The sequence below is a fragment of the Vanacampus margaritifer genome, chromosome 1, assembly GCF_051991255.1.
Source record: "Vanacampus margaritifer isolate UIUO_Vmar chromosome 1, RoL_Vmar_1.0, whole genome shotgun sequence".
Taxonomy (NCBI): Eukaryota; Metazoa; Chordata; class Actinopteri; order Syngnathiformes; family Syngnathidae; genus Vanacampus; species Vanacampus margaritifer.
In genome coordinates this window covers 47573470-47591854 of record NC_135432.1, presented here as the reverse complement: position 1 = coordinate 47591854, position 18385 = coordinate 47573470, and the positions used below count along the sequence as shown (strand labels likewise).

Sequence of the window (18385 nt, the reverse complement as noted above, 5' to 3'; positions counted from 1 at the left end):
CACAACTGCAAAGATCCTTCTTAATTGCTTTGGCTCATCTGCATTCACTTAGTGCTTTTGCCAAAAGTAACTTGGATGATTTTGCACAACACGATGGATCATCTGCAAAAGCTCATATCTCTCCCAAAACAGCTTACCTATGTGTCAAAATCAAATTTCTATGTCATACAAGTAGTCAGTGCCCCCAAAATGCATCGTCCCTTTGGCATTCTGTGAGCATTGCAGGTCAAAATCATTAGATGTTTTGTCACAACAGCAGAGGTGCCGCCAACAAAATACAATTATATATAAAACTGAGGGGGGGGGGGAATTTTACAAGAGCAGTTTTCAAAGTTTGTGGTTTGGTGGATGCCGCCCGTCCTCCGGTGCCCCCATCTCCCCTTCTGCCCCTGGTGTTCCGTCCCTCCGCGTGGTGGGGTGGGCGCGGGTGCCCTCTCCGCTCAGCTGCCCGGCCACCTCTTCGGCGCGGATGCCTGGGTGCGGTGTGTCCCCGGGGTCTGGGGTCGGGGGCTGGGGGGCTGTCGGTTGGTGGGGGTGGGGGCGGGGCGGCTTGGTTGGTGGGGGGTGGTGGTGGGGGTGCCGGGGTGGGGGGTGCTGGGGTGGGGGGGGGCGTCTGGGGATTTGGGGACCTGGGGGCGGTTGGGGTGGGTGGCGGGGGTGGGGGGGTCGCGAGGGGAGCGGGGGTTATGGGCCGGTGGGGTGCCTGGTGGGCCTGCAGTGCCCCGTCCTGCTGCGTTGGGTTGGGGGCGCGGGCCGCGTTGGGGTGGGGGGCGCTCCTGCTCCGGGGTTTGCTCTCCGGCCGGTGGCCCCTGCGGGGCCCGGGGGTCGTCCTTTGGCGCGGCCGCGGCCTGGGGGGCCCTGAGGTGTTGCGCTTGCTCTGTCCTGGCGGGGGTCGACGGCTCCCCTCTTTGGTGGAGATTTTCATGCATGCTAGAACCACCACACCAGCATCTATCGAGACTCAGACACAATTTGTTTCTCCCTCAGGTCATTGATTCGGTGGAGGCTGGTGTCTGTGGATCTCACTCTGCTTCGTCTGTCCTTTCTACCTTTCCTCAGTTTCTCCTTTGGGCCCTTGAGGTTTCCCTGATTTGTTGGAGTTTGGATGTCTCTGGGGTTGGTGAAGGTTAGTGGCCCGGTGGGTGGTGTCTGGTCGGTGCTGGGCTTCGCTTTTCTTTCTTTTCTTTGGTCCCCCTTCGGGTCTCCTGGCGGCCCCACGACTCTGGCTGGATTTTGAAGTGTTCGGTTTAGGTGAACGGTATGGGAATTCTTATTTATTTATTTTTTATTTTTTTCTCACGCACGCACGCACACACGCACACACACACGCACGCACACACGCACACACACACGCACGCACACACGCACAAACACACATACAAAATAAAAAAAAAATAAAAAAAAGGGAGAACAATGATGATGACATTTCAAATGATCAATACTGAGATCTCCCAAGAAAAAAAAAGAAAAAAAAAAAAAGTTTGTGGTTTGACATACTCCACACAGTCAAGGAAATTGCAACACTTTTTATTGACGCAAAGTTACTTACACATTAGAGTGTAACAATAGAAAGTGTAAGCCGAAATCTGTATATTCATGAAAAACTAATAACTAAAATTATACCTAGCGCACAGCGTAAAAGAAGAACCAACTACTGTAACAGTTTCACTACACAGTAAATTCTGTCGAGTAAATTTGACTCTATTTAGAGTGGGACCAAATAGACTCAGTTTTAGAGTAATATTTACTGTACACTTGGAAGAATGTAAAATAAAAATGTGAAAAATAAATAAGTAAAAGTCACTCATGGGTTGAGGAACAAACTTATGACCTTCAGCTTTGGAGGCAGCCAATCGACGCCCTGAGCAACAGAGCTCCTGCTGTTTGTTACTGTACTAAGTATATCGCTCGTGTCAGCTGGAATCTTCATAACTCCGAGACCAAAAACATCTTGGAATTAAGCAAACAGTAGAAGTGGCGTAGCTCAGGTGGTATTGCAGCCGTCCCAACCTGAAGTTCCTCAACCCTTCAGTGACTTTTATTTTTTTGGTCAATTCTTTATTTTACTCTCTTCCAAGTGTAAATATTACTCTAAACTTGTTATGATTGGTGTCCTGTCTGACTTGTAAGGTTTTGTTTGCACCTGTACTCGTCATCCTGTTCCCTTGTGTCATCCAGTCATCTCCCCCAGCCACTTGTGTCTTGTCCAGGTGTCTATCGTTGTCTCGTCAGTTGGCTTGTATTTAGTTCCCTGGTTTTGTACAGTCTTGGTTGGATCATTGTCGCTGTCACCACTCTTGTGTTTTGTTGTTACTTCGATTTTTGGTCTTCTCAGATCTTTGTTGGTTTTGTTCACCCAGTACCCCTGGTAGGGTTTTTGTTAAATAAAGCGTTTTCAGTATTACATGCATCCCTGCCGTGGTTCTCCTACCTCCATGCATTTGGGTCCTCCAACCCCACCGTGACAAAACTGAGTCTATTTGGTCCCACTCAAAATAGGGTCAAATTTACTCTACAGAATTTACTGTGTAGTTACTATCGTCACCTTCCCCCTCTTGACCATCCATACACTGCTCTTTGTTTGGCCAAAGGTCTTGTCATGTTTACTTTCAGTCTTGTTTACTCCCTGTCATGTTTTCCCCTTGTCTTGTCATTTCCTGTTTTAGTGTGAAAAGTCTGACTCCTCTCGTTTCTGGTCACTTGCCCTTCCTCGTGTGGTGTCTGTGTCAACCTTGATTGTGTCCACCTTTCCCCATTACCCTCATGTGTCATCCAATCAGTGCCCTCAGCCAGGTGTGTCTTGTCATGTCATTAGTGTTGGTGTATTTAGTCGGTTGTCTCCCCCCTGTCTGTGTCGGTTCATTTTTTGCTGTTGCCACGTTCGTAAGTCTTTCGCCACGTCACGCTGACCTCTTTGCCTTATCCGGATCCATGTCATGTTGTTAGTCTCGCCTTAGTTGTTTTTTTCATGTTTTGCTTCAGGTTTTGTTAGTTCCATTTGTTTTGTACTTTGAAGTTAGCTTTTTTTTGATTTGAAATTAAAACCTCTTTTGGACTGCACCTCTGCCTCCTTGCTCTGCCTTCCCGCATCTGGGTCCTAAAGCCCCACTTTGTTGACAGAATGAACCGACCAAGATCAGACCCAGCGGGAAGCTTCCGTAAGCGACCGGCTCGTCGTCGGTCGACACGGAAGCACCATCAGCCTGCCATCCAATCCCATTCCATCCAAGTAAGCTCCTTTTCACGGTATTTGTCTTCTCTTCCCCTTTTACACGATCAGCAAAACGCACTCAAGTCTCTGCCCTACGACACCATTTTATCGCCTCAATGTTTTTTAGACTCTGACATCTCCGATGATGAAGATGAAGGTCCCTTTCCCATTAATGCACTTACGGATTACAGTTCCGAATCTGACTCCGAATTGGACTTTTTCACCAGTTTAGTTCCCCACATGTTTTCTTCACAGTTTTCATTTAGGGATTATTTTGACACCGGGTCATGTCACCCCTCCTCACCTGGGTCTCCGCCGTGTTCACCACACCGGTCCCCATCGCGTGCACCTCATAGCCCACCGTTACCGCCACGTCATGACATAGTTTCCCCTTTACCTGGTTCCTTACCCACTCCCGTTAGTTTACGTCACGATCCTTCACTCTCGGTATCCTCGGGTTATAGTCTCCCTATTGCTCCTCACTCCCCATGGTGGCAGGCTGATGAGGCTCCGGCTCCGCAGCCTCAAGTCCCTATCGTGCCAGGTCAGCCAATGTCCAAAGTCCCCGAACCACGTCAGCCGATGTCCAAAGTCCCCGAACCACGTCAGCCGAAGTCCAAAGTCCCCGAACCACGTCAGCCGAAGTCCAAAGTCCCCGAACCACGTCAGCCGAAGTCCAAAGTCCCCGAACCACGTCAGCCGAAGTCCAAAGTCCCCGAACCACGTCAGCCGAAGTCCAAAGTCCCCGAACCACGTCAGCCGATGTCCAAAGTCCCCGAACCACGTCGGCCGTCGGAGCCTCAGGTCCCCGAGCCACGTCGGCCGTCGGAGCCTCAGGTCCCCGAGCCACGTCGGCCGTCGGAGCCCCAGGTCTCCGAGCCACGTCTGCCGACGCAGCCCCAGGTTCAGCCTTCAGGTCTTCATCCACGTCGGAGCCGATATTTTCCCTTGCATTGCTGCTAGGAAAAAAAACGGTGTGAATGTCTCAACCATCCTCTACACTGATTCCCTGTGACATGCTTGAACAATTTTGATAATTGAACAGATGATTTTGCATATTATGACTTACACGCTGAAATCCTGCTGACATGTTTAGGAGAGGACAGCTAGTAGACTGAAAAACAACTGATCCAGTTAGATCAGCAAGATCTATCCATTTGGAAAATGTGCTAAATGTGGGCATATTGTGCTAACTGTAGACTGTAACAGATCCACTGAAACAATTGAGACATGTATTAAGACATTGGCAATTTGATGAAAGCAATGAGAAATGCCATTCAGTTGAGACCAATTGTAAGGTACATCCATCCATTTTCTTACATCCATTTTCTTAACCGCTTGTCCTCACAAGGGTCGCGGGGCAATTTTAAGGTAGTTTTGGGATTTGTCCATGGTATTTTGAAAATGTCATCTCAGTTTCGAAAAATGTGCCAAACCTATAGAGAAAAACTGTAATTAGAGTTAGGGTTCACACTTTAAGCATGGAAGAATGTTGTATTAATGGAGCATTAAGCCTTAAAATTTGATTTCAATGCTGTTCAAACATGAAACAGATTGCAACCTGTTTTTTAAATACAGTGGCTCACAGTTATAAGCCTGAAGTACATTTTTATACTAATCTTACAGTCTAAATGTACAAGTTTACTGACCTATGAACCGTGATACAGATCGAATCGCAAGGTACTAGGTAATTCACACCCCTAACGCAAAGTATGCTTATCAGGACCTGGATGAAATTCTCCACTTGCAGATGATGAAAAGTCATCAAAGCAAGTTTTGACCCTCAAAAAGAGGTTTGGACTCATGGGGTCCACCTAAATGTCCCCACAAGGACACGTGGTCCCCACAATGATAGTAAAAACCCAGAAAATGGTCCCCATGATGTGATATAAACCCGCGCGCACGCACACAGTAGTTGTCCCGCCGTCAATGTGGTGCTTTTAAAAATATGTAGGTGATGATAATAATAACACGTTTAATGAATTGATTTTTTTTTTTAAATAATTCAGAGGGTTCGATGCATGCTGTCGTCATATTTATGATTAAAATGCAATGACATCAACTACACCGAATCGCAAGGTACTAGGTAATTCACACCCCTAACGCAAAGTATGCTTATCAGGACCTGGAAGAAATTCTCCACTTGCAGATGATGAAAAGTCATCAAAGCAAGTTTTGACCCTCAAAAAGAGGTTTGGACTCATTGGGTCCACCTAAATGTCCCCACAAGGACACGTGGTCCCCACAATGATAGTAAAAACCCAGAAAATGGTCCCCATGATGTGATATAAGCCCGCGCGCACGCACACAGTAGTTGTCCCGCCGTCAATGTGGTGCTTTTAAAAATATGTAGGTGATGATAATAATAACACGTTTAATGAATAGATTTTTTTTTTTAATAATTCAGAGGGTTCGATGCATGCTGTCGTCATATTTATGATTAAAATGCAATGATATCAACTACACATATCAGTAGAGTGCTGAATCTGTTTGCCTATGGTTTACTCAAATCCACCAAAATTGCGTTACACCACCTGTGCCAAAACTTAGACCTGCTTTTAGCTGCTCTAAGGTCTAGTTTACTTTCTGTCACCAAAGGGTTAGTTGGGCATGTAATGGCAAATGCCTTTGGTCCACCAGAACTCCCAACAAAGCACAGTGCGGTCTGCCAAATTGCCAAATACATTTAACTAGACTTTCCCCATCACAAAAATGAAGATGCAGCAGCTTTTACACCGATTCTGTGTTGACAGGGAGAAAACTTGACGAAACTTGAATGCACAGGAAACAAAAGACAAAATCCCTCGGCACACTACATTTTCGGCAAATGACCTTTGCTGCCGGGGACCATAGTGTAAATGTACAATAACATTAGCTTTTAATTTGAAATTAGCCCTCAATGCTTGCAAGTTTAAACAGATTGAAGTTCATCAGATCTGTTTAGATTAATTAAATGTTCAATCATTGAACATTTTATTAATTGTTTTGTTTATTAATATTTGTATTTATTATTTATTATAACATTTTATTAATCTTTGTGACTACATATCACTTTCATTTTTGCAGTTAGATTTATTTATTTATTTTTCATGCATAGTAACCTGCAAAAGGAATGCAAAGGAAAGCTACAGTTATTCATTGCAATTGCAATTCTAGTTGCAATTAATGGAGCCTACAAATCAGTTACAGTATAATGCATCCCCTCAACTGGGATAGAGCTAATTTACGACATAATTCCAGTACAATAAAAAAAAAAAGATTTCATCCAGATTTTTTTTTCTTTTTTCATTTCATTTATTTAGGCACATATTAAAAATACTTATAAACACAACAAATCAAATGTAGTTGTAACACATTTGGGTTAAAAAAGAAAAGAAAAAAATTGGTCATGCCAGGAAAACTCGAAAAAACCCTCAAGGAGCTTGACTAGAAGGGCTCCCTTAGGTCAGTTTTTAAGAGCAGTCAGAGCAAACAAACATAAGCAATCAAAGCTAACAAACATAAGATAGGAAACAAATGCAAAAACAATGATTCAGAAAGTACAATTATGGATTATTTATTCAGCAATATGTTTTTAATAGACTTCTTAAATGATCTTGAGGAAAATTTTACCGGGCTAGGAGGAAGATAATTCCATATCAAGGCGCCTCTGTATGTTATTATAAATTGGGATGAAGTGGTCCGTGATTTTTATTTTTGGGGGGAGGGGGGGACAAGGCGAAGCTGAAGAGCTGCTCGTGTTGGATAGCTGTGATTCTTGATTATTTGCAGTAAAAAAAAAAAGATTAAAAAAAGGAACGTTGATGATGGTGGAGTGTTCTGTTCAATGAACCAAATACAAATTGAGTTTGTTGATTTGATAGATATTAAGTTTGTGGAATAATGGTAAACAATGGCTCCTGCGTGCAGAACAAGTAATAACAGCAGACTTTTGCAGGCAGAGAATTGGTCCCAATTTAGTTGGATGAGTACTGGCCCAAGCGATATTACAATAACTAAGGAAGGGGTGAATTGTTGAATAATGAAATTTGAGGTTTCCAGGTCATCAGGTTTCATCGCTAAGTACACCAAGAAAGTGGCTTGATTTGACTTTAGTTATTGGCATATTATCAATGAGTACAGGAATATTTGCAAGATAATTTTTATAATTTTGACCAAATAAAATAAAATGGGGCGGCACGGTGACTGACTGGTTAGCACGTCGCCTCCCAGTGCAGAGGACGTGAGATTGAGTCTGGGCTTCGGCCTTCCTGGGTGCAGTTTGCATGTTCTCCCCGTCCTAACGTGGGTTTTCTCTGGGTACTCCGGTTTCCTCCCACATTACAAAGACATGCATGGCAGGTTAATTGAACACTCCAAATTGTCCATAGGTGTGATTGTGAGTGTGGAGGGTGTGTGCTCTGTGTGCCCTGCGATTGGCTGGCAACCAGTTCAGGGTGTACCCCGCCTACTGCCTGAAGCCAGCTGGGATAGGCTTCAGCGCCCCCCACGACCCTTGTGAGGACAAGCGGTTAAGAAGATGGATGGATAAAATAAAATTTATTTCTTAATATTGAGAGAAAGTTCACTGATTTTGAACTATTTTGCAATATCTTCCAGTTCTTTGCTTACAACATTCATGAGAGTTGTAGGATTTTAATGTTGCTCTTGTGTTTCTTTTTCAGTGGAACAGGGGTATCATTAGTATATGTTGTGGATCCTACGATGGAGCAGCTATACAATGAGCAATTCTACCAACCTACACAACCTCCTGGAACTGCCCATAACGTAAGGCCTGATTCTTCTGAAGAGGAGCTCCCCCTTCTTGAAGGTAAAAACATAATTTTTTGGGGTTGATTGATTGATTGATTGAACATATAAGCATTAGATATAAAAAAGCAAGAACTTAAAGAAAGAAAATGACCATCAATAGTTGTCACAATTCAGCACAGTTTACATGTTCAAAGGGAAAAGGAAGAAGCACAAGAAATTATCTAGTCCTACCCCTTATTACCCATGTCAATACACTAGTAGGTTATTCATTTTCAATATGGAATGTCAACTTTCTGGCAGGGAAGGAGCCCGAGCTGGTGTGCAAGGCCGAGAAGTTCCGACTAGATATAGTCGGACTTGCCTCCACACACAGTTTGGGTTCTGGTACCAATCCTCTCGAGAGGGGCTGGACTCTCTTCCACTCTGGAGTTGCCTGCGGTGAGAGGCGCAGAGCAGGTGTGGGCATATTTATTGCGCCCCGGCTAGGCGCCTGTACGTTGGGGTTTACCCCAGTGGACGAGAGGGTAACCTCTCTCCGCCTTCGGGTCGGGGGACGGATCCTGACAGTTGTTTGTGCTTATGCACCGGACAGCAGCTCAGAGTACCCACCCTTTCTGGAGTCCTTGGAGGATGTGCTGGAGAGCGCTCCCTCTGGGGATTCCCTCGTTCTGCTGGGAGACTTCAACGCTCACGACAGTGAGACCTGGAAGGGCGTGATTGGGAGGAAGCCCCCCCGATCAGAACCCGAGCGGTGTTTTGTTATTGGACTTCTGTGCTCGCCACGGACTGTCTATAACAAACACCAAGGGTGTCCGTATGTGCACTTGGCACCAGGACACCCTAGGCCGCAGTTCGATGATCGACTTTGTAGTTGTGCCATTGGATTTGCGGCCACATGTGTTGGACACTCGGGTGAGGAGAGGGGTGGAGCTGTGAACTGATCACCACCTGGTGGTGTGTTGGCTCCGATGGCGGGGTAAGATGCTGGTCCGACCTGGCAGACCCAAATGGTCTGAGGGTCTGCTGGGAACGTCTGGCAGAATCCCTTGTCAGAAAGAGTTTCAACACCCACCTCTGGCAGAACTTCTCCTTTGTCCCGAGGGAGGCAGGGGACATTGAGTCCGAGTGGGCCGTTTTCCACGCCTCCATTGTTGAGGCGGCTGATCGGAGCTGTGGCCGTAAGGTGGTTGGTGCCTGTCGTAACGGCAATCCTCGAACCTGCTGGTTCTGACACCAGCGGTAAGGGATGCCGTCAAGCTGAAGGAGGAGTCTTATTGGGCCTTTTTGGCCTGTGGGATTCTGGAGGCAGCTGACGGGTACTGGGTGGCCAAACGGAATGCAGCTTTTGTGGTCGCTGAGGCAAAAACTCGGACATGGGAGGATTTCAGTAAGGCCATGGAAAACGACTTCCGAAAGGCTTCGAAGAAATTCTGGAAACTCGGACATGGGAGGATTTCAGTGAGGCCATGGAAAACGACTTCCGAAAGGCTTCGAAGAAATTCTGGAAACTCGGACATGGGAGGATTTCAGTGAGGCCATGGAAAACGACTTCCGAAAGGCTTCGAAGAAATTCTGGTCCACCATCCGTCTCAGAAGAGGAAAGCCGTGTGCCATTAACTCTTTCACTGCCACTGACGTTTAAAGACGTCAAGTAAAAACCTACGCTTCACTGCCAATGACGTCAAAAGACGTCATCCAATGATTTTTTTTTTTTTTTTTGAAACGGGTAGAGGAAACCCTCCCGCATGTCTGGTCAAAGTTTCAAGTCTGTCTGTTGTGCCTAAGGACTATTTTTGGCCCCTAGAGGGCAGCGATGACTCTCTTTTGACAAGATCGGGTGGGCGTCAGTAGAGGCGGAGCTAGAGCGTCGAGCAGGAGATGAGAATGGAAGACAAAGGAAAAATGGCGGCCGGTCGCGAGGATCTCACACCCGAGACGTTTTTTTCAAAGACCAAAAGCATCGCTGAAAAAGCACATTGTTGACGATGATCATCATAGATGATGAAGATGAGGGTGACTCCGTGGTTGGAAAGCATTGACGCGGCAGTAGAAGACGTTAGATGGAGCTAGATGGAGGAGGGAACGGGCAATGGCGAGCGTTTGCAAGCAGCTCTACACTTACAAGACGAAAGGCATCGACCAACGCTAAAATAGTGCATTGATGACGACGGTGATCATACTCGATGATGATGAAGGTGAATCCGAGCTTGACGGCGAAATTGGAACCGCTGACGCGGCGGCTATGACGGTGTCGTAACGCGGAGCGCAACCGAGCACGCACAGGCGGACGTTCGATCGGACGACGGAGAGTGCCCCGAGTCCAATGCATATTCATCGGAGGAGTGTGTACAGTCTGCTACTTGCTTTTTATTCCCCGGAAAAAAAGGCCGTCAAGAAAGTGTAACGTTTGCACGCAAAACGGACCAATGTGAAAGTGAAAGTAAACTGTTGTACGAGTCCAGCGGCGTCTCCTTGCACGCAGGGGAGCGTTACAAAAGGAAAAACTGTATTTGAAACATCCACATAATTGTAAGTAGTACCACAGTTGCACACATTTGGAAATAGTTTGCGAAATTGTTTTGTCAAATTGTTACACTGTTGAATGGAAATAAACGTATTTTGCAATCAAAAAACACTTTTTCATTGTTGGTGAAAGCGTTTTACAGAAGTAAAGCATTATTTAGGTGTTTGTGGCATCATTCATGGACAAAAAGAAGTGTACAATTCACTAGAGTGCATGAAATAACATCGTTTCACAAAAAGCTCTTTTTCTCCGTTTTTTGTTTCAAAAGAGAGCATTTCGGTGAAAGTAACCATTTTCTATTGTTGATTACTGAAGAACGGAATAAGGTAGAAACAAACTTTTTTTTCTGATGAAAGCTGAGAGTCCAATCTTTCATTTGGTAGTATGTGTGTTTCCATAGTCCAAACACAACATTTTCTGTGGACCTTGAAAGATCACTCAAAATGCTTAAATCGGCTGGCAGTGGGGACAACCCGTTTCTGAAAACGTCTGGCAGTGAAAGAGTTAACACTGTATATAGTGGAGATGGGGTGCTGCTGACCTCGACTCGGGACGTCATTAATCAGTGGGAAGAATACTTCGAAGACCTCCTCAATTCCACCGACACGTCTTCCTTTGAGGAAGCAGGGTCTGGGGACTCTGAGGTGGTTGGAAAGCTCCTCGGTGGCAAGGCCCCAGGAGTGGATGAGATCCGCCCGGAGTTCCTAAAGGCTCTGGATGTTGTGGGGCTGTTTTGGTTGACACACCTCTGCAACATCGCGTGGACATCGGGAACAGTGCCTCTGGAACGGCAGACCGGGGTGGTGGTCCCCCTTTTTAAGAAGAGGGTCCAGAGGGTGTGTTCCAACTACTCCTCAGCCTCCCTGCTAAGGTCTATTCAGGGGTGCTGGAGAGGAGGGTCCGTCGGGAAGTCGAAGCTCGTAATCAGGAGGAGCAGCCTGGTTTTCGTCCCAGCCGTGGAACAGTGGACCAGGACAAGGGTGCATGGGAGTTCGCCCAACCAGTCCACATGTGCTTTGTGGACTTGGAGAAGACGTTTGACCGTGTCCCTCGGGGAGTCCTGTGGGGGGTGCTTCGGGAGTACGGGGTACCGAGCCCTCTGATACGGGCTGTACGACCGATGTCAGAGTTTGGTCCACATTGCCGGTAGTAAGTCGAATTAGTTTCCAGTGAAAGTCACCGATTTGGTTTATAACTTCTATGGACAGAATGTCTAGGTGCAGCCAAGGTGTTGAGGGGGTCCGGTTTGGTGGCCTCAACATTGCATCTCTGCTTTTTGCAGATGATGTGGTGCTGTTGGCTTCTTCAAGCCGTGATCTCCAACTCTCGCTGGAGCGGTTCGCAGCCGAGTGTGAAGCGGTTGGGATGAAAATCAGCACCTCCAAATCCAAGACCACAATCCTCAGTCGGAAAAGGGTGGGGTGCCCTCTCCGGGTCGGGATGAGATCCTGCCTCAAGTGGAGGAGTTCAGGTATCGGGGTCTTGTTCACGAGTGAGGGTAGGTTGGAGCGAGAGATCGACAGGCGGATCAGTGCAGCGTCTGCAGTGATGCGGACTCTGTATAGGTCCGTTGTGGTAAAGAAAGAGCTGAGCCGAAAGGCAAAGCTCTCGATTTACCGGTCGATCTACGTTCCTACCCTCACCTATGGTCACGAGCTGTGGGTCGTGACCAAAAGAACAAGATCCCGGATACAAGCGGCCGAAATGAGTTTCCTCCACAGGGTATCCGGGCTCTCCCTTAGAGATAGGGTGAGAAACTCGGTCATCTGAGAGGGACTCAGTGTCGAGCCGCTACACCTCCGCGTTGAGAGGAACCCGTTGAGGTGGCTCGGGATCCTGGACCTCTCCCTGGAGAGGTGTTCCGGGCATGTCCCACCGGCGGGAGGCCATAGGGACGACCCAAGACACGCTGGAGAGACTATGTCTTTCGGCTGGCATGGGAACGCCTTGGGATCCCGTCGGATGAGCTGGTTGAAGTTGCTGGGGAGGGAAGTCTGGGCCTCTTCTTCTGGGGGCCCTGCTGCCCCCGCGACCCAATCTCAGATAAGCGCTAGATGATGGATGGATGGATGGATGGACTAACATAATGATTCAGCAATCACAATTAGTAAAATTAAAAAAAAATGTTTGTTTGTTTGTTTTACCAAGGTACTGTATAACAAAATACGGGACAGGAATCTGTCATGGTAAAACAGAAAATGGCAAACTAATCCAACTCATCATGCAGAAAGAAACTCAAATTCAAAAGACAAAAATCTGAAACTGAAAAAAACAAAACAAGACTATGCAAATCAATATTATTTATCAATTTAAAAAAAAGAACTTTTGCTAAGCAAACCAGAAATATGCTAAAGTCACTGGTAAAAAAACAAACAAACAAGTTTTTTAAAATGAAAACCTAAGGTCAGCTACAAATTTTAAAAAAACACCTGGAATTCACACCTTACGGTACAAGCAGTTTCCTACCAGTTACTTTGTAAAAAGTAACTTTACTGATTATGTGATTTTAAAAGTAGCTAGTTTAGATTTGAATTTAGAAGTTACTTTCTTAGTATATATTCAACAAATGCAGAAAACCCACTTATAAAAATGACAACTGGTTTTGCCAATACTTTACTGGAAGTCCAATTTTAACAGCAATGTATATGGAGTATTTATGAAAAATAAAGGGCAGCACGGTGGCTGACTGGTTAGCACGTCCGCCTCCCAGTGCTGAGGACGTGAGATTGAGTCCGGGCTTCGGCCTTCCTGGGTGGAGTTTGCATGTTCTCCCCGTGCTTGCGTGGGTTTTCACCGGGTACTCCGGTTTCCTCCCACATTCCAAAGACATGCATGGCAGGTTAATTGAACACTCCAAATTGTCCATAGGTGTGATTGTGAGTATGGTTGTTTGTCTCTGTGTGCCCTGTGATTGGCTGGCAACCAGTTCAGGGTGTACCCTGCCTACTGCCCGAAGCCAGCTGGGATAGGCTCCAGCACCCCCGTGACCCTTGTGAGGAAAAGCGGTCAAGAAAATGGATGGATGAAAAATAAAATAAAAACAACACTTAACATAAGTACTTCCATCCATCCATTTTCTTAACAGCTGATCCTTGATTATTTATTTATTTATTTTTTAAACACACACAATATATTATTATTAGGGGTGTCAAAATTAGAGCATTAATTTTGAGTTAGTTTCAAATTCCTTTTATGCCACAATTTTTTTAACGCGCAATTAATGACCACCCCTTACTTGGAAAGCCACGTCCACATCAAAATGTAACAGTAATACATTCATTTAATAAATAATTAAATTAATAAATAATGCTTATATTTGTGGAGACTGTATTTTACAATTTTAAAAATGTGTAAAATTTCACAAGTTATTTCATGTTAAAGATTGCTCTTAATATGAAAAGAAAAATGCACTGAGCTGTCAACGTGTTACAAATGCAATTGTGCTATTTAGTGGCAGAAAAAATGACCAACACTAATCAATATCAAACTTTACAGTACATCTTTATAATTTTAACTAAATTTTATGAATTTTGTGAAATTATTGTATCACTGACTAAAAGATGCAGCCATATTTCTATTAGTTTATTTTTTCCCTACTCTTATGTTAACAAGAGTATGAAAACTTGGGGAAAAAAATATTTTTACTGTACATTTTATTGTACCTTTAGAACAGATGTAAAATTTGTGATTAATCGTGAGTTAACTATTGAAGTAAAGCGATTAATTATGATTAAAAAATGTAATCGCCCGACACCCCTAATTATCTTTTGTCAAGGGGTAAAGTTTGGTGGAGGACCCAAACGCAGGGAAGCAGGGCAAGGAGGCAGAGGTGATGGACCAAAAAAAGGAATTTAATTATTCAAAACAAAAGCAAACTCCAAACGGCAGTAAAACAAAACATGGGGAGGACAACAAGGCAAAAAAACTGGCAGCATGACGGGAGGAAAACGACAATGAACCGGCACAGACAGAGGGGAGACAGGAGACTAAATACACACACACGCTAATAACACAACAAGACATATCTGGGGCAAGTGGCTGAGGGCACTGATTGATTGACACGAGGAAGGGCAGGATTACACTTAACAAGACCAAGGGAGACACTCAAAGAAAAACAGAACCCAAACATGACATCTTTATTATTATCCATCCATCCATCTATTTGCTACCGCTTATCCAGGGTCGTGTTGCGGGGACAGCAGCTTTAGGAGGGAAACCCAGACTTCCCTCTCCCCAGCAACTTCAACCAGCATATCCGGCAGGACGCCAAAGCATTCCCAGGCCAGCCGAGAGACATAGTCTCTCCAACGTGTCCTGGGTTGTCCCCGGGGCCTCCCGCCGGTGGGAGATGCCCGGAACACCTCTCCATCCGAACCAGATGCCCGAGCCACCTCAACTGGCTCCTCTCAATGTGGAGGAGCCGCGGCTCGACCCTGAGTCCCTCCCGGATGACCGAGCTTCTCAGCCTATCTCTAAGGGAGAGCCCGGACACCCTGTGGAGGAAACTCATTTCGGCCGCATGCATCCGGGATCTTGTTCTTTCGGTTACCACCCACAGCTAGTGACCATAGGTGAGGGTAGGAACGTAGATCGACCAGTAAATCGAGAGCTTTGCCTTTCGGCTCAGCTCCTTCTTCACCACAACGGACCAATATAGGGTCCGCATCACTGCAGACGCTGCACCGATCCGCCTATCGATCTCCCGCTCCAACCTGCCCTCACTCGTGAACAAGACCCCAAGATACTTAAACTCCCATCCTTTTCCGACTGAGGACCATGGTCTCGGATATTATTATTATTATTATTATTATTATTATTATTATTATTATTATTAATGATAATGACAGCCTTTCTGGATTTCACTGAATGACATTTAAAGGCAATTTATTTTTGTTCGCACTTCAATTAGAGTTAACTTACAAAACACTTAAAAACACATTGACTTGCTGTTTGTAAGCATGCGTAAATATAATCTAATGTATAGATTGTATAGACTGAAATCAACCTGGTGCATTGCTGAAAATCTAATAGATTATTATTATTATTATTATTACAAATAAGAGGTCAGTTTGGCTGTTTTTATTTTATTTATTTTTTACAACAAATATATATATACAAATATATATATATATATTATATATATATATTATATACAAATATATAGTATATATACCAATAATGACATGATCCTTTTTTCCAGAACTTGGCATCAATTTTGATCACATCTGGCAGAAGACCATGACAGTGTTGAACCCTTTTAAACCTGCAGATGGCAGCATTATGAATGAGGCAGATTTGACTGGTCCTTTTTTGTTTTATGTTGCCTTGGGGATCACTTTAATGATGGTAAGTGTCACCAGTCCACATTTTGCCCACAGGCGTGTGCGATTTTTGCAAATTCCATTGCGCTCCCATTTGCAGGCAGGTAAAGCCCAATTTGGCTACATATATGGCATCAGTGCTACAGGCTGCATTGTGATGCACATCCTGCTGAGTCTGATGAGTTCTACGTCAGTGTCCTGTAGCTGTGTGGCCAGTGTCCTGGGCTACTGCCTTCTGCCCCTGCTTGTTCTAGCTACATTTGCAGTAATCTATTCCTTGCAGTAAGTTTTCATTAGTTCTCTCTGAATCTATGAATACTTTATTTATTTTCTGTCCTCCATTCCACACTTTCCACATTCTTCCTTTAGGAAAATAGCACATTTGTTATACAAAGTAGAAATTAATACACTTCTATCAGATGATATAAAGGGCATACATTTTGATACATATTTCAAGCATCATACTTCTGACACATTACAAAGATCATTGTTGTGGTAAGTTATGTTTTTTTTTTGTGTTTCCACAGAGGTATCATTGGCACCATTCTGGCTTTATCAGTAATTTGTTGGTGCAGTTTTTCAGCCTCCAAGATCTTCATCTGTACCCTGGCTATGGAGGGCCAGCAATTGTTGGTGGCTTATCCATGCGCACTGTTTTATGGGCTCTTCGCTCTGCTCACTATATGTTAGCAGTTTGTTCTTGGTTCTTTATAACTTTAAGCTCAAGAGAGTGTGTGTGTGTGTGTGTGTGTGTGTGTGTGTGTGTGTGTGTGTGTGTGTGTGTGTGTGTGTGTGTGTGTGTGTGTGTGTGTGTGTGTGTGTGTGTGTGTGTGTGGTGGTGGTGGTGGTGGGGGGGGGGGTCCTGTTGCTATGGCTGTTTGTGTGGGCAAAGGATGATGTTGTGAACTGTATTTGTGAACTGTTCTTTTTTAGAATGCAAAAAGCAGTTTGTTGACATCTTCGCGAACGACTTATCAGCAGCCAGTGTCAGACACAGGTGATGTCAGACACAGGTGAACGTACTGCCATGCTATTGGCGTTAGCCTACGCGGATCAGCGAGTGAACGAGTTAGTGAGTGAACGTGTTGCCATTTCCGGTTCACGAACGTATGAGTGAACGAGTCAGTGAGTGAAAGTGTTGCCAATTCCGGTTTAAGAATGATTCAGTGAGTGAATGTACTTTTGTTTTTGATAGAAACACACTCAACAAATATAGCAACATAATATTAACACTTTTTTTTAAGTCCGTGCCGGCGGGGGTCGAGGGTTGGCGGTGTGGTTGGGAGCGGTGCGTAGATGTCGATGAACGAATCTTTTGAACAATTATTTTTAATGAACTGATTCTAAAGATTCAGTTCACTTAAAAGAACTGTCATCAATAATTAACACTCAACACCAACACTGAGTGGTAACTGAAACCACACTGTCGGGCGAGTGAACCACTTCATCTGGGGTACGTGACCAACCTTTTGAAGCTAAAAGCTAATTATTGGGTACTGATTAACAGAGATGGCAAATCCAGGTCCAGAAAGTAATAACCCTGCCACAGTTTGGCTTTAGCCCCTCGTACTAGCCTAGCTAGCTCCCTAGCAGGTCAACAAGTAGCCGGGGAGCTAGCTAGCTAGCACTTGAGGCTAAAGCCAAACTGTGGCAGGCTAGCTAGCTCCCTAGCAGGTAAACAAGCACCCGGGGAGCTAGATAAGGAGCTAGCTAGCTAGCTAGCTAGCACCTGGGGCTAAAGCCAAAACTGTGGCAGGATTTTTACTTTCTGGACCTGGTTTTGCCACCTCTGCTGATTAATACAAAGGGCTACCACTAAGATACACACTTGTGAATAGGGCTGGGGAAAAAAATTCAACCAAGTCGGACAAGTCGACTTGGTTGAAATTAAATTTGTTGCCTCAAAGCTCTGCCGGAACCATATTTGGGCCGTCCATGTTTTATACACTGACTTTTTTTTTGCAGATGTATGCAGTGTATTGGAATAACGGCTGTGATCTGATCTTTATTTCTTCTGTTCGTGCAGTAACGCCGAGCGGCTTTCTGACTCGTTTCTGACTTGGAGTTTGTCTGAAAGCGCAGCTTGTAACAACTACAGTCATTCTAATGGTGGCAATAGTGACTTAGATTTTTAAACATTTGTTTTATTTGACATAAGCTGCTCGTGAAATCCGCACAAGTGGCGCTCTTGTGTGTCCATTGCTCGGCAAAAAAAAAAAAAAACCTACGTATCGGAACCCAGGCGGAACTTGTCATTCATGTCACAGTTGCCTTTTGCGTTCCATTACGCCTCCAAACGTCACATTGTTTCAACAAGTGCTTTTTCTAAAATTAAATAAAATCCGACCATTGCATTATATTAATGTCTTAAATCTGAAATACATTCAACCTAAGTATACTTCGTATGTAAAATACACCGTGGTGGCCGTGGATCAGAGTGTAGAGATGGTCGCTCAGTAACCAGAAGGTTTGCTGTTCGATCCCCGCTCTCCCCAAGTCATGTGTCGTCGTGTACTTGGGCAAGGCACTTCACACACATTACCTCCAGTGCTACTCACACTGGTGTATGGAAGGTGC

The 18385-nt window shown here is 44.9% G+C and overlaps 1 protein-coding gene across 1 annotated transcript; it reads left to right on the top strand.

Annotated features, from left to right (window-relative positions):
* Positions 1–7915: 7915 nt before the first annotated feature.
* LOC144044232 (protein YIPF5-like) lies at positions 7916–16560 on the top strand. Its single transcript, XM_077558546.1, has 4 exons — positions 7916–8021; positions 15688–15833; positions 15909–16090; positions 16336–16560. Exons 1-4 carry the CDS (start codon positions 7916–7918, stop codon positions 16496–16498), a joined length of 597 nt encoding a protein of 198 aa, XP_077414672.1. The 3' UTR covers positions 16499–16560.
* The last annotated feature ends 1825 nt before the right edge of the window (positions 16561–18385 follow it).

Bases quoted from the DNA above. Each gene is read 5' to 3' on its own strand.
- LOC144044232 (XM_077558546.1), top strand. From the start codon at position 7,916: ATGGAGCAGCTATACAATGAGCAATTCTACCAACCTACACAACCTCCT. The intron at 8,022-15,687 runs GTAAAAACATAA...CCTTTTTTCCAG, and splicing joins GGAGCTCCCCCTTCTTGAAG to AACTTGGCATCAATTTTGAT. The intron at 15,834-15,908 runs GTAAGTGTCACC...TCCCATTTGCAG, and splicing joins TGGGGATCACTTTAATGATG to GCAGGTAAAGCCCAATTTGG.